Source organism: Carcharodon carcharias, chromosome 3 (genome assembly GCF_017639515.1).
Source record: "Carcharodon carcharias isolate sCarCar2 chromosome 3, sCarCar2.pri, whole genome shotgun sequence".
NCBI classification, from domain to species: Eukaryota; Metazoa; Chordata; class Chondrichthyes; order Lamniformes; family Lamnidae; genus Carcharodon; species Carcharodon carcharias.
The window spans coordinates 226,128,171-226,143,292 of NC_054469.1; the positions used below are offsets into that span (position 1 = coordinate 226,128,171).

The 15,122-nt window shown below is 43.9% G+C and overlaps 1 protein-coding gene across 1 annotated transcript in view; it reads right to left on the reverse strand.

The window, feature by feature from the left end:
- Positions 1-5,761: 5,761 nt before the first annotated feature.
- Positions 5,762-15,122, reverse strand: part of lars2 (leucyl-tRNA synthetase 2, mitochondrial) — a 95,414-nt gene continuing 86,053 nt past the window's right edge. The window contains exons 20-21 of the mRNA XM_041183705.1: positions 12,497-12,624; positions 5,762-6,437 (exon numbers count right to left, since the gene is read on the reverse strand). Coding sequence (XP_041039639.1) covers positions 6,258-6,437; positions 12,497-12,624 — 308 coding nt within the window. The 3' untranslated portion in view covers positions 5,762-6,257. The remainder of the gene's footprint in view (positions 6,438-12,496; positions 12,625-15,122) is intronic.

The following is a 15,122-nucleotide window of genomic DNA, read 5'->3' on the forward strand; positions in this document are numbered from 1 at the left end:
GAATGGTCTACTGTACCTATTCATGTTCTTATGTTTTTGATGGTCCTCCAGTTGAATCCAGAGGATGTGGTGAAGGCATTACTGCTGGAATTTCTCTAGTATTCCCATGCTGTTGATAGACAGTCCAGGTCTTACTGCAGCACAGGAGTGTGGTGACTACAACTGTTCTGTACACTAGGACTTCTGTATATTGCAGAGGGCATTGTTGTCAAACACTCGCTGCTGTAATTTGTAGAAGGCTGAGGTGGTGCAGTTGATCCAGTGTTGGATCTTCTTTTGAGAGAGATGACTGTCAAGGTATGGGAAGAGCTCAACATATTCCAGAGCCTCTACTTCAACATATATGGGCGGTGGAATATTTGGTTGACCAGATGTGGGTTGATTTAAAAGTTTTATTTATGCAACATTCAAGGACAGGCCAAGTTTCATGCAGAATTGAAGATATCAAGAATGGCTTGCAAATCTGGTTCAGAGTGGGCAACATTGCAGTCATCTGTAGATCATGTATATCTATGGTGGTCAGTTTAGGTTTGGCACAGAGGCAACTGAGGTTAAAGAGTTTTCCATCCAGGTGGTATTTAACACTCACACCAGCGGGCAGTTGATCTTTGATGAGGTGAATAGCCACTGTCAGGTGGATTATAAATAGTGGGGACTATCACACAGCCTTGCCTGACCCTTCCCCAGATATTTTAAGGCATCTGTTTCAGATTCCCCACTCAAGACAGTTGCCTTCACATCATCATGAAGCAATTGCAAGATTGTGAAGAGCTTTCTTGGACATCCAAATCTGTGGAGCCCAAGCTACAGAGCCTACAATTTACTGAGTCAAATGCTTTGGCTCAGGTCAATAAATACAACAAAGAGTTCTTAGTGTCGTTGTTGCCAGGCGAATCCTAGAAAAATGTCAACAAAAACCATGTTGGAGTTTCCTCTGAAAATTTCTCAAGTCACACTGTGTAGAATTGATATAGAACTTCATAGTCCGACTATAGCTGTGCAGGCTCGAGATCTCCTGTTTATGTCCTATTTATTCTTTCCTTTATTTCTACCAATACAAAATTAATTATCCCAAGCTTATATATGGTTGTAGCATTTTCATATCCATCTAAATCTCAAAAAAAATCCAATAGTTTTAAATTATGTATGAAAACCATTTTTCCACATTGCATATGGGTTCTGTCATACTTTTGGGGTCGAGCTCATTGTGTCATCGTACATTACTCCCCCTCTTATCTTAATGAGTCAGCTCCAAGTCTCCAACCTTCTGCAGTGTCTATTCTTGAAACAGGAGCAAGATAATCAATTGCAGCTGGCTAAATGAGCAGCAAGTCTGGTTAAGCAATTGCTTTTGCTTCCTAGACTCCATAAAATTCCATCCCCCGTCTTGATGACAGCAAGACCACAGAAAGAACAAAAGACAAAAATATGGTGCAACTTCCAATTGTCTATAATCAAAATAAAAAGTCAAACCTTGGGGTTAGCCATCAAAAGGAATACTGTCTTTCAGTAATTAAAACATAAATGTGATGGAAAAACTCACCTGGACCAGCAGCATCTGTGGAGAGGGAAAGAGAGATAACGTTTCAAATCCAATATGACTCTTCTTTGGAACTCACTGACCTTTAGCTCTGCTACGTTTATCATCTCAACACTTACATGTGGCAGGGCTGAGGCGGCAAACCAGAAGGTGTCAATTTCCTGCTAATGGTCTTGGAGTATGAACTCACCATTCAGACTGCTTTGCTCAATTTTCACATTTCATCTGTTTACTGATTGCAGATTAGAGTCAGAGTTATAGGGTCAGAGAGGCCCACAGCACAGAAAAAGTATCCCATTTGCCTTCTTAACCATCTTATCTGTCTCGCTACCTTAAGGGACTGGTGGACATGCACACCAAGGTCCCTCTGATCCTTGGTACTTCCCAGTGTCCTACCATTCATCATGTATTCCCGTGCTTTGTTTGTCCTACCCAAGTGCATCACCTCACACTTATCCGGATTAAATTCCCATCTATATCTTCCTGTAATCTAAGGCTATCCTCTTCACTATTTACCACCCCACCAATTTTTTTGTCATCCGCGAACTTACTGATCAACCCTCCTACATTCAAGTCTAAATTGTTTATATACACACAAACAACAAGGGACCCAACACCGATCCCTGTGGAACCCCACCAGACACAGGCATCCAGTCACAAAAACATCCCTCAACTATCACCTTCTGCTTCTTGAGACTCAACCAATGCTGGCTCCAATATGCCAAATTGCCTTGGATCCCATGGGCTCTTACCTTCATAATCAGTCTCCCATGCAGGACCTTATCAAAAGCTTTGCTGAAGTCCAAGTAGACTACGTCAAATGCATTGCCCTCATCTACACAACTGGTTACCTCTTCAAAAAATTCAATCAAATTGGTCAGACATGACCTCCCCTTAACAAAACCATCCTGATTGTCCTCGATTAATCCCTGCCTCTCCAAGTGTAGATTCATTCTGTCCCTCAGAACTGCTTCCAATAGTTTCCCCACCACTGAGGTTAGACTGACTGGCCTGTAGTTCCCTAGTTTATCCCTTCCTCCCTTCTTGAATAATGGTACTACATTGGCTGTCCTCCAGTCCTCTGGCACCTCTCCAAAAATTATTGCTAGCGCCCCTATCATCTCCTCCCTTGCCTCACTCAACAGCCTGGGATACATTTCATCCGAGCCTGGAGATTTATCTACTTTTAAGCCTGCAAGACCACTTAGAGCCTCCTCCCTTTCTATGCTAATTTCTTTAACTATATCACAGTCCTTCTGCCTGATTTCTATACCCACGTCGTCCCTCTCACTTGTGAATACCGATACAAAGCATTCATTTGGAACCCTACCTACATCTTCCAGCTCCACACAAATTACCACTATGGTCCTTAATGGGGCCTACTCTTTCCCGAGTTATCCTTTTACTCTTACTGTACTTGTAAAATAACTTTGGATTTTCCTTTATTTTACCTGCCAACGTTTTTTCATGCTCCCTTTTTGCTCTCCTAATTTCTTTTTTAAGTCCCCCCCATCACATTCTATACTCCTCTAGGACTTCCCACTGTTTTGACCCCTCAGTATCTGCCAAGTGTCCCTTTTTCTCTTTATCCAATCCTGTACATCCCTCAACATCCAGGGCTCCCTGGATTTGTTGGTCCCACCCTTTGCCTTTACTGGAATATGTTGCCCCTGTACTCTCCCTATTTCCTTCTTGAATGAGTCCCACTGCTCTAACGCAGGCTTACCTAAAAGTTGCTACTCCCAGTCCACTCTGGCCAAATCATATCTGATCTTATTCCAATCGGCCTTCCCCCAATTTAGAACCCTGATTTCTGGCCCATCCTTGTTCTTTTCCATAACAACCTTGAATCTAATGGAGTTATGATCACTATCTGCAAAATGCTCCCTTACTTATACCTCTACCACTTGCCCGGCTTCATTCCCTAAAATTAAGTCCAGGCCTTAATGTAGGACCTTCTATGTACTGGCTTAAAAAGCTCTTCTGGATGCATTTTAAGAATGCCGCTCCCTCTAAACCTATCGCACTATGACTAACCCAGTTAATGTTGGGGAAGTTGAAATCCCCCACTATTACTACCCTATTTTTACACTTCTCTGAAATTTGCCTATGTATCTGCTCTTCTATTTCCCTCTGACTGTTTGGGGGCCTATAGTACACTCCCAGCAATGTGATTGCTCCTTTTTTGTTTTTCAGTTCTACCCATATGGCTTCATTTGAGGACCCTTCTAAGATGTCATCCCTCCTTACTGCTGTGATTGATTCCTTGATCGATATTGCAACACCCCCTCCTCTTTAACTCCTTCCATGTCTTGCCTGAAGACCCTAGACCCCGGAATATTGAGCTGCCAATCTTGCCCCTCTCTCAACCATGTCTCTGTGACAGCAATTATCATACTTCCATGTGTTAATTCATTCATTTAAAAGCTTAGTTACACCCCATCTTGTGTACATGACCCACTGAGCACAGCTTGGGTTATTTACAATGGTAATTTTAAGGCTTTGTGGCAATTCTGCAGGTTTACTGAATGAAGCATGGAGCCAGCTTGTTAAAGGTGCGGTGAAGGTTCTTAGGGGGCTTGACAGGGTGGATGCTGAGAGAGTCTAGGACCATAATCTCAGAGTAAGGGATTGCCCATTTAAGACCGAGATGAGGAGGAATTTCTTCTCTCAGAGGATGGTGAATTTGTGGAATTCGTTACCGCAGAGGGCTATCGAGGCTGGGTCGTTGAGTATATTCAAGGTGGAGACAGACAGATTTTTAATCAGTAAGGGAATCAAAGGCTATGGGGAAAAGGCAGGAAAGCGGAGTTGAGGATTATCAAGTCAGCCATGGTCTCATTGAATGGCGGAGCAGACTCGATGGACCAAATGGCCTACTTCAGCTCCTATGTCTTACGGGGCAGAATTTTCTGCCTGTTGGGGGGCTCGTGTGGGCACGTTCGCGGGTGGGTGCATTCCAGATCGGCACCCCGCCATTTTACGTGTGCGGGCCGTCTGCTCTGAAGCGCTGTGCACTCCCTGTGTGGGCGGGGGGGATTCCCTGAGCAGGTCTGTGGGCTCTTTCGCACATGTTGCCCCTGAGGCAAAGTGCTGCCTCAGGGAGGGGGCTTCAACTTTAAAAACTGTGCTGAACGGAGAAGAAAAAAAATGATTGACATGTCCCCTCAGGTGACACTGTGACACGAGCTGGGACATGTCAATTATTTGAATGTTAAATTTAATAAACATTTCTAAAACCCTCACGAAACCTCGTCCTGCCCGTGGATGAGGTTTCATGTTTTCTCGGAAGGCCACCTGGGTTCCTGGCCTGCCCACAAAGCGTAAGGTTGGATGGGCAGCCCTGACAATGACCCCAATTAGGTAACTAACAGGCTTTAATAGGCCTTTTTGACAGATCGGCGGGTGCGCAGCCAAATCGAACTGAAAGTCTAAATGACCCGGGGTGACATTGGGACGCACGCCCGACTTCAACCCCCCGCGTCGGCGAAGGGGTCCTGCCCCCGCACGCCGACCAGGACATTGTGCCCATGGCCTTAAGAGTGGGGGAAGGGAGGGGTAAGGGAGGAAATCAAACAGTGGATTTCATGATGAGCAATTTCTGACGGTGATTAATACACATTGAGTCGTTACCAGTAAAGAACACAGAGGAAATACTAAGAATAGGCAACTTGAAGCACTGCAGTCAACAGTATAAATTAAAATAGTCTTGACAAACTGCGCTGGGTTGTCAGTATCTCATTACCGCAGGATGTTGAGCTCAAACACTTTCTTGACCATGTAAACATGACCACTGCATGTTCTGAAGATTGTGTTACTAGATGTAAAAAAAAAAAACTCATACAGCATTATCCAAACATTGTGAGCCTCACCCACTTATCCAATCGGCTACTGTGTCCAAGCAAGGCACAACCTGCTGGAATAAAACACAGTGGGAAGGGGGAGAAAAAAAACAAACACTGTTGTTCATGTTGAACTATTAGAACTTTTCTCACTTAACAGATCGAAGAGATGGTCACCGCAGTTCTGTCTCGTTCTAATTTGGAGTTACAGTTGGGGTAAGTGATTTTTTCCCCTTTAAACAAACTCATTTTGCTTTCTTTCAGACTTCTGCATAAACAATCATTGCATTACATTGCATTTTTAGCAGAATTACATTTTAAAATTCCCTAACTTATTATTCCACTGCTTTGGTATCAAAACAAAACTCCTAGTATTTTATTACATTTAATGAGATTTATTAAATTTACAAAATAGTTGAGTGTGATTGGAACATCAAATTTGCAGAATGTGGGCCTGGAAACAATCACCAATTTTGCACTATAAAGATGGAGCCAAAATGCTTTGATTTCTTGACTCAATAGCTTTTTTAGTCTCTTGTTCATTGCTGTTGGCCATTCTCCATCACTTGTGCTTCACTCTAGCCTAAAGGATTGACCGATCAATGCCATTGTCAATAGCATTTCATCACGAGAGAGTTTCACTGCACTGTCACAGCCAAACCCTGACTGTAGGTTCACAAGCTAGAGGAAAGAGCCGGAAAAAATAACTGCGAAATCTGAGCCATGGCTTTGATCATCCCCTGAGTTCCAGGGCACAGCTTTTGGGCTCCATTCGTTGCTTCAAATAATGAGTTTACGGTGAGAATTGATGGGCTTCGCTTTGAAGGAAACATAAGTCCAAGGCACACAATGTTTTAAAAACGTAAGCAGCTCTGTTATTCCTCCACGAGGAAATTGATGAGTGCGGTCCTGGGAGACAGGATGGCTTTCTTGATGGCTCGTCCCCGGAGCTGTCTGATCCCCAGTTCACTTTGAAGAATCAGCTCCTGCACACTCTCTGCATTCTTGACCACTTGTTGCGGCAAGTTTACTGAGCCACAGACCTTGTTGTTAATCTGTTGGAGGTGGGGGGGAGAGAAGAGAGAGAGAGAGAGGGAGAGAGGGAGAGGAGAAACAGCTGAGCTATAGAACAACTGGACAGGGCAACATGTTATCAACATGCCTTGCATCTCATCATCATTTCTAGGTTCATATGCAGAGGTAATTGAACTCAGATTCCCAGAGATGTCCTTTGGTGTTGTACTTGTTTACAATGAGGTTTCTCTACAACCCCCTGAAGTCGCTTGCGCTTTCTTCCCGTGTCGTTCCTGGTTTTCTTGGCCACTGACCTGCTCAGCCTACATCAAGCTGGAACATTGGCAAGTGGCCAGAAGCTTCATGACATCATTCATACGAGCAGAGGTTGACAGCTACACGAAATTTAAGTTAATCAGCAACCATGAAACCCCCAAGGCCATACTATCACTTGGCTTTGAATTATTCTTCCAGTGCAGCTGCACATTCTATTATTAAAACCATGTGCAGATTGTAATAATACCACAGAAAATCCAGCTCCCCCACCACATTTAGACCTTGCAGTTGAGAAGAAACAACAACTTGCAGTTATAGAACACCTTTGATGTGTTATAATATGTCAAGACACTACACAGGAGAGTAATCAAACAGATATTAGAGCAGGCGACCAATGACCTTAAGGAGCATCTTAAAGGAGGAGAGAGGCAGAGGTTAAGGGAGAGAATTCCAAGGCTTAGGGCCCAGGCAGCTTAAAGCTTGACCACTGATCGTGTGGCAGAGACAGGGATACACAAGATACAGTTTATAAATTCAGATCCTCTTCCTGTGCCTCCTCTCACACCTACTCCCCCTCCAATGCTACCTTCACACTGGGAGACAGTACCAACTTCTGATAGCCTGACGTTTGTGTAATTAGATTGTAAATGTTGGATTATTCAACTATACAGAGAATCGCAACCACATCTGTCCTCATCTAATCCACCCCATGCACACTCTTTGCAGCAGGGATGACTGCATGAGTGAGGATATCTGGCTGTTGCAAACCTCCCTAAATCCAGAGAATTGATGTAATTGTTGACTGCCACCTTCCCACCACCAGCGCCCCCCCTCCCACCCCACTTCTCTACTGCCCCGCCAATGACCAGATGATTCATTGTGGGTTGAAGTTTAAAATTTAGATCTTCCAGGGCCAGAGTTACAGAGCAAACAAGGGGAGTGAGTGACAAGGCCACAGTAATGGCATTATGGCAGCAAGTTGAGGGCGATTTGTGCTCAACAATGACATTTCTCAAACATCGAAATATGTGGCTGTGGACATGAAGCAGCTGAGGTGACAGTACGCATTACATATTTAAATCTGGAGTTGGATCTATTTCTGATAAGAATGTACGAAACGGCAGTAGACCATTCAGCCCTTCAAACCTGCTCCACCAATGATATCATGGATGATCTGACTGCAGCCTTAACTCCACTTCCCTGCCTGCCCCCATAACCCTCGACTTTTCTTGGAGATCCTATAAATGCCTAACTCACTCAAGGGTGAAATTTGAACGTGGAAGGGGTGGCGAGGAGTTGATTATACTTTACTGCTGTGCCACCACCTCCCCAAGTGCAATGTCACTGGACCTAGTAACGCAGAGGCTGAGACTAACGCCCTGGAGCATGGATTCAAATCCCACCACAGCAGCTGGTGGAAGTTAAGTGCAATTAGTTAATAAAAATCTGGAGTCGAAAGTTACTCTGAGGAACGGTGACCATGAAACTATTATTGATTTTCATCAAAAAAAAACTCATCTGGCTCAGTAATGCCCTTTAGGGAAGGAAATCTGCCATCCTTACTTGGTCTGGCCAACACGTGACTCCAGACCCACAGCAATGTGGATGACTCTTAACTGCCCCCTGAAATGGCCTAGCAAGCCACTTAATACAAGGGCGAATAGGGATGGGCAACAAATGCTGCCCTTGCCAGTGACACCCACACGCCACGAATAAATAAATAGTTACTAGCCTGGGGTAGAATTCGTGTCATTTACATGGGGTAGAATTCGTGTCATTTACAGAGATCACACCCATACCATGGAATGTTCAAAATGGGCAACAACATTTTCACCCTTTAATACTCTTGATAGTTCCCAATGGAAAGTAGAAATCCTCTAACAAGTTGGAACATGCATAGATAATAGTCACACACAGCTCCACCAGAATGCACCCGCTTAGCCGCAACCCTCTAGAAGCAAACAGGATTGGGACCAGATACAGATTTTTTAAAAAAAGGGACGGGATGATTGTTTTTAGCTTGAGAGAAGTCTTTGAAACATTCAAACTGGAATATGGGTACCTTGTCCCAAAATCTCAATGCAGCGCGGAAAAGCAGATTTGTAACGAACACAGTCCGTTGCACAGTCAAAAGTTCAAACAAACAAGTGCCACCCACCTGCATAAAGCTACAAATTCCTGTTTGATTGGAGGCAGTGACTCTATTGTGATGTTATGCAATCACGACTCTATGCACAGAGTAATATCTTACCACAATAAAAGCACCCGAGACTTCCTGGACTTGTATGAACGAAGACACAGATTTGACCGAATTAACTGGAAAGTCAAACTTTGGTAAAAGAATGCCACAGCTTTGAAGTACATTAAATGTGAGGAATACTGTTCTAGAATTGGACATAAAGGTCTTTCATGATGACAATTGATCATTTTGAGAGGCAAATTATTATGGCCGTTTGCCTTTGTGATGGGGAATGAAAAGTTTCCAGTTTCCAATTTTCATATGCAGTGTTAGCATTAATCACTCCCACTCTTTATCTACTCCATTACAATGTGGCCTAATCTGAATATTGAAACTACAGCTGAGTGAGATGAATCAATATTAATTTCTCACTGGATGCTCATGGCCTTTCATTTTATTAATTTTGTGAAGAAATAACCATTAGCTATATGGAATTTTGTACAAGTCACATGTTCCATTAAAGTCTTTTGAGGGAACTTTGTCTCCATGATCCAACCTAATATACTGCCTCCAGTGTCAGCCACTTCTAACAGTGGTACTGCAAGAGGAGTCTTCACCTACATGGGTATCACATCTTGACTGTCAACAGATTCACCTAATCTTGTGGGACATACAGGAAGGTGTAATGAACTAGTGGGAGGAAATAGTTAAAAAATATATAAGATAAAAGCAAAATTTTGCAATGCTGGAAATCTGAAACAAAAACAAAAATTGCTGGAAAAACTCAGCAGGTCTGACAGCATCTGTGGAGAGAAAGACAGAGTTAACGTTTCGAGTCCGTATGACTCTTCTTCAGAACTAAAGAAAAGTAAAAATGTGGTGAAATATATACTGTTTAAAGGGGGTGGGACTGATGAAGCTGGACTGAAGGCCAATGATAGGTGGAGGCAAAGGAGAGATTGCAGAAGATGTCATAAACAAAAGGTCAAAGGGGTGTTGATGGTGGTGATACTGGCTAAAGGAGGTGCTAATGGTGACATTAAGAGCAGAAAGCAGAATGAGCAAGTGACAGATGGCCCTCATGGGAGTGGGGTGGTGGGAGGGGCCAGTGTGAGAGAAAAGGTCAAAATAGGCTATAAGGTGGGGATAAAACACTGAATGGAAATAAATTATAAAAATAATAATAGAAGTAGGCGGGAAAAATATATATATATAAAAATTAAAAAATAAATATTTGCAAGAAGAGGATCAAAAAGGGGTGAGGATGGAGGAGAGAGTTCATGATCTGAAGCTGTTGAACTCAATATTCAGTCTGGAAGGCTGTAAAGTGCCTAGTCGGAAGATGAGGTGCTGTTCCTCTAGTTTGCGTTGAGCTTCACTGGAACATTGCAGCAGGCCAAGGACGGACATGTGGGCATGAGAGCAGGGTGGAGGGTTGAAATAGCAAGCGACAGGGAGGTCTGGGTAATGCAACAAATATATTTACTTTTTCAATTTCATGAATGGCTTCTTTTAAACATTTATGCCATCTCTTCTACATTTTCTTAAAACCTGCACCCCACTCACCAACCCCAAACCCATTCTCCAAGCCTCTTTTGTTATATATCGGTCTCGAGACATCTAAAATACTTAGCATTAAACAGAGGAGGTTCACTCTGCTGACTCCTGGGATGAAGGGATTATCTCGTGAGGAAAGGTTGAGCAGGTTGGGCTAATACTCATTGGAGTTTAAAAGAATGAGAGGTGACCTTATTGAAACATCAGATTGTGAAGGGGTTTTACAGGGTAGATGCTGAAAGGATGTTTACCCTCATGGGGGAATCTAGAACTAGGGGGCACAGTTTAAAAATAAGGCACCTCCCATTTCAAATGGGGGGGGGGAAGAGGAATTTCTTCTGAGGCTCATTAGTCTTTTGAATTCTCTTCCGCAGAGAGCAGTGGAGACTGTGACATTGAATATATGCAAGGCTGAGTTAGACAGATTTTTGATTGACAAGGGAGTCAAGGGTTATGGGGGACAGGTAAAAAAAGTAGAGTTAAGGCCACAATCAGATCAGCCATCATCTTATTGAACGGCGGAGTAGGCTTGAGGTGTCAAATGGCCTACTGCTCCGATTTATTATGCTCTTATGTTATGTAGTAAATTAATTTCAAGTAACCTTGGGTCTCTCGCTCCATGGCTCCAACGGATTATCTGATTGGTAGAGGCATTGCCATGGAGAGTGCACCAGTTGGTGGTGACTGACAATTAACTGCCAGTCACCACCAATTGGTGCATTGTCCATAGCAACACCTCTACCAGAGTCTACTTGTCAACAAACAGCACTCTCTTCTCATAGTATAAATTGTTGTTTTCCCCTAATTCTTGCGAAGTGTCCTGATGAGTGCAAGACAAAAAGCTGCAATATATCTCTTTTTTCAGCAATACTCAGAAAAGTTCATGGGAAATAGAGTGAAATATTGCTTCAATGCTTATAAAGAGGGGTAGGGATACTTACAAATTAACACAGGCAGCAGCCTTGACTGGTGCCTCTCCCAGTTGGTTTTGGCATCAGAGGCTTCTGCTGACTATGCTGCACCATGTGCCAACCAAACTAAGTGGTGTCTGATCCTCCTGCACTAAGAGAACAAAGCTGCCAACAGCCAAGAGGAACAGCAGGGGTACTGACAGCCCCACAATGTCCCTCTTCCCTGGAGTACAATCCAGGGCTGGAGCAGCAAACCACATTCCCTCGCCACTATGTTAGGAAGTTACGGGCTGAGAAAGGGAATGGCATCTTGCTGTATTCTTCCATATCTCCCCAGTTGAGATGATGATTCAGGCATAGGACAGCCAAGGATAGGCTAGCAGGTATCCACCCCTTGAAGACAAAATGGTAAGGGTGGGAGGGGAAAGGAATAGAGTCCAGCTACCTACCTTCCCATGGAATCAGGACCACATGGAGAGAAGACATCCGCCCCATTGATAACTCAGTTTCTACCTCCTGGCAGCACAACTGAGGTACTTTCCCTGTTTTTCAGAGAGCCCACCTACAACTTTCTCTCTCCCCCCCATTTATCTTTATCTTCTCCTCATTGCCCTTCTCTGCCCAATTCAATCCTGGGTCGAATGAATCACCACCCCCAATGCCCACCATACGCCTCCCCTGCTCCGTCTTCTAATACTGCAGCACGACCCAAATACTGCAACCTGGTCATGACTCCCCTAGGGCCATACGACTGGAGCTTGACTCGTCCACGTATCAAGATTTTTGTTTTAGCTCGTTCAGAGGATATGGTTGTCGTAGGCAAGGTCAGCATTTATTTCTCAACCCTATACGACTCAGTGGTTTGTTATGCCTTATATTTCAGAGGGCAGTTAAAGGTGAGCCACGTTGCTCTGCATCTGGGGTCACATATTGAGTTGTGGTCAGGTGTCTAGTAGAGTGGAATCCAGTGCCACCTACCTTGGAGACACAGAAAGGAAAGACTACTTGGGAATGAAGTAAATTGAAATGTGTTAACCTGGCTTAATGAAAATAGTAAAGAACATAGGATGATGGAAAAGGTATAACAGAAGAAACGCTTTACGAAGCAAGAGGTTATACTTAAGATTTGTTTCCCCACTTCTGTGATTTATCCTTTGTTTCCCATTTCTGTTCTTACCCTGACAATCATCTGCACAATGTCTGGCTGCTGTAGATACACTGGGTCCACGCTTGGCCACTGTTGAAACAGCACATCTGTACCCCACTGATAGTGAACGGTAAGCTTATTCTGGACACTGGAGAGACCTGTAACAGACAGGAATCATTTTGTACATCAATGAGAAGATTAAAAAGTGGTTTCCCAGAGACTTGCAGCTGGTGGCGTCTCGAAGGAAATAATGTTTATTTGTCACAAGGGAGGAGCACTTCACATCTAATTGTGCACATGGTTGGAAAAGCACAGGCCACTTTGTGAACACAAGACTGGATTTCCATGCTATACGCCAGTGAAGTTTCACAGAACAACTCTCTCAAATTGCAGAAAAACAAATCTGCAGCGTCTGGAGCGGCATGGCTGCAATAATGGCCCAAAACTTCCGAGCAGGCTTAGGACCCCTTCCTCCAATTTTTCTGACTAATCTTCCAATGGAGGATCCTGCAGGAACAGGACAGGAAGCCTCAGAACATTAGGGAAGGGAATCCGTGCGGAAGCCGCGCCCCTTTTTACTAGAATGAGGCAGCTAGTGTAATAAGTGTTCACTAACACACTGAAAAGCTTTGGGACACAAACAGCTTTTCAGTCTGTTGGTGAATGAGCATTGTAGGGCGGGTGAGGTAAGGGGAAGGGTAGTGAGGTGAGGTCAGGGGGAGTGGGTGGTGGGGGTGTATTCAGTCAGGTCGGGTGGGGGTGGTTGTTGAGGGGGAGTCAGTTGTGTAGTGACCCAGGGGTTGGACTAGGATTTTTCTGTCTAACATTTCCTGTGTAACTATTCAGGTAAGTCGGAACTGTCCAAAGTCTCTGACTCTAACTCAAACTCAAGAGTTGAAGACTTTCTTGGACGGTTCTGGATGCTGGGTTCAAACTTCCCAGACAATTCCTTCAGAGTCGGGGCTTCAGAGTTGGGGCTTCAGAGGGGTCTTGTAATGCTTCTTTGGCGGGGGGGTGGTTGCTATATGTCCCATCTTAAACAATCTGGAGACTGAAATATCTGGGCTATTGACTTTTGCTTTTAAGAACAGCAATGTTTGCATAAATTCCTTTAAATTCTAAACGAAGTCAACGAGGACTCGTCATTGAAATAACTTATTGAGTCACTGGAAGAACTGGTGTGTTGCTGTTGGCATTCAAACAAACAAAACTTGCCTCTGACACAAGTTACCAAATACAACAGTCACGTGCATTTTGAGTTAGATGTTTGGATATTAGCTCCTGGGCTGGCAAAGCTTTCACATTTAAAAAAAAATCAAAGACCTCCCCCTCCACATCCACAAAAATCATACTTCACTCTTGCTGATGCTTTAATTTTTTGACCCTTTTTGGTCTTATATTTCCATTCTCCACCCCCACAAACCACCCCCCGCCCCGTCCCCCACCCCAGCAGATCCTTTGCTGTGGGTGTACCTACACCACATCGACTGCAGCAGCTGAAGACGACAGCTCATCACCACCTTCTCAAGGGCAATTAGGGTTGGACAACAAATGCTGGCCCAGCCATATCCCATGAAAGAATTTCTTAAAAAATTCTCAGGCCGAATAATATGAGAGAAGCAGAAATGACAGTCATGGCAGCTGAGGGAGGTTAAATTCAACTTTAATTAATCTGGAACAAATGGTAGTCTCATTGACAATGATTGTGAAACTACCAGGTTGAAGTGACAACCCATCTGACTCACTAATGATCTTCAGGAGAGGAAATGTGCTCATCTTATGTGACTCCAGGCCCACAGTCATGTGTTTGACACTTAAGTGCCCTCTAAAATGGCCTAGCAAGCCACTCAGTTGTATCAAACTGCTACAGGAAAAAGCACTGCAGCTGCACCTACACTACAGACTGCAGCAGTCCAAGGCTCACCAGCACCTTCTCAAGGGCAATTAGGACTGACCCCGGTATTTTCGGGAAATTCAATCCGAGTTATCATGGCTGATCTTGCACACTACATAAAGTTGCACGTTCGCATATTTAGAATTGGAGGTCTAAATCTTTGGGAGAGCTGGTGGTGTAGAGGTAGTGTCACTGGACTAATAATCCAGAAGAAAAACAGAATTACCTGGAAAAACTCAGCAGGTCTGGCAGCATCGGCGGAGAGGAAAAGAGTTGACGTTTCGAGTCCTCATGACCCTTCGACAGAACTTGAGTTCGAGTCCAAGAAAGAGTTGAAATAATTTTTCTTATTTCAACTCTTTCTTGGACTCGAACTCAAGTTCTGTCGAAGGGTCATGAGGACTCGAAACGTCAACTCTTCTCTTCTCCGCCGATGCTGCCAGACCTGCTGAGTTTTTCCAGGTAATTCTGTTTTTGTTTTGGATTTCCAGCATCCGCAGTTTTTTTGTTTTTATCTCTGTGTAGTAATCCAGAAGCTCAGGTTAATGCTCTGGGGACATGGGCTCAAATCCCACCACGACAGCTGGTGGAATGTAAATTCAATTAATAAGTTTGTTATTGAAAGCTAGTCTCAGTAATGGTGACTATAACAACTACCATCTCTAGTTTCAGAAAGAAATATGCCATCTTTACCTGGTCTGGCTTACATGCAACATGCAAGCCACTCAGTTCAAGGGCAAATAGGCATAGGCAACAAATGCT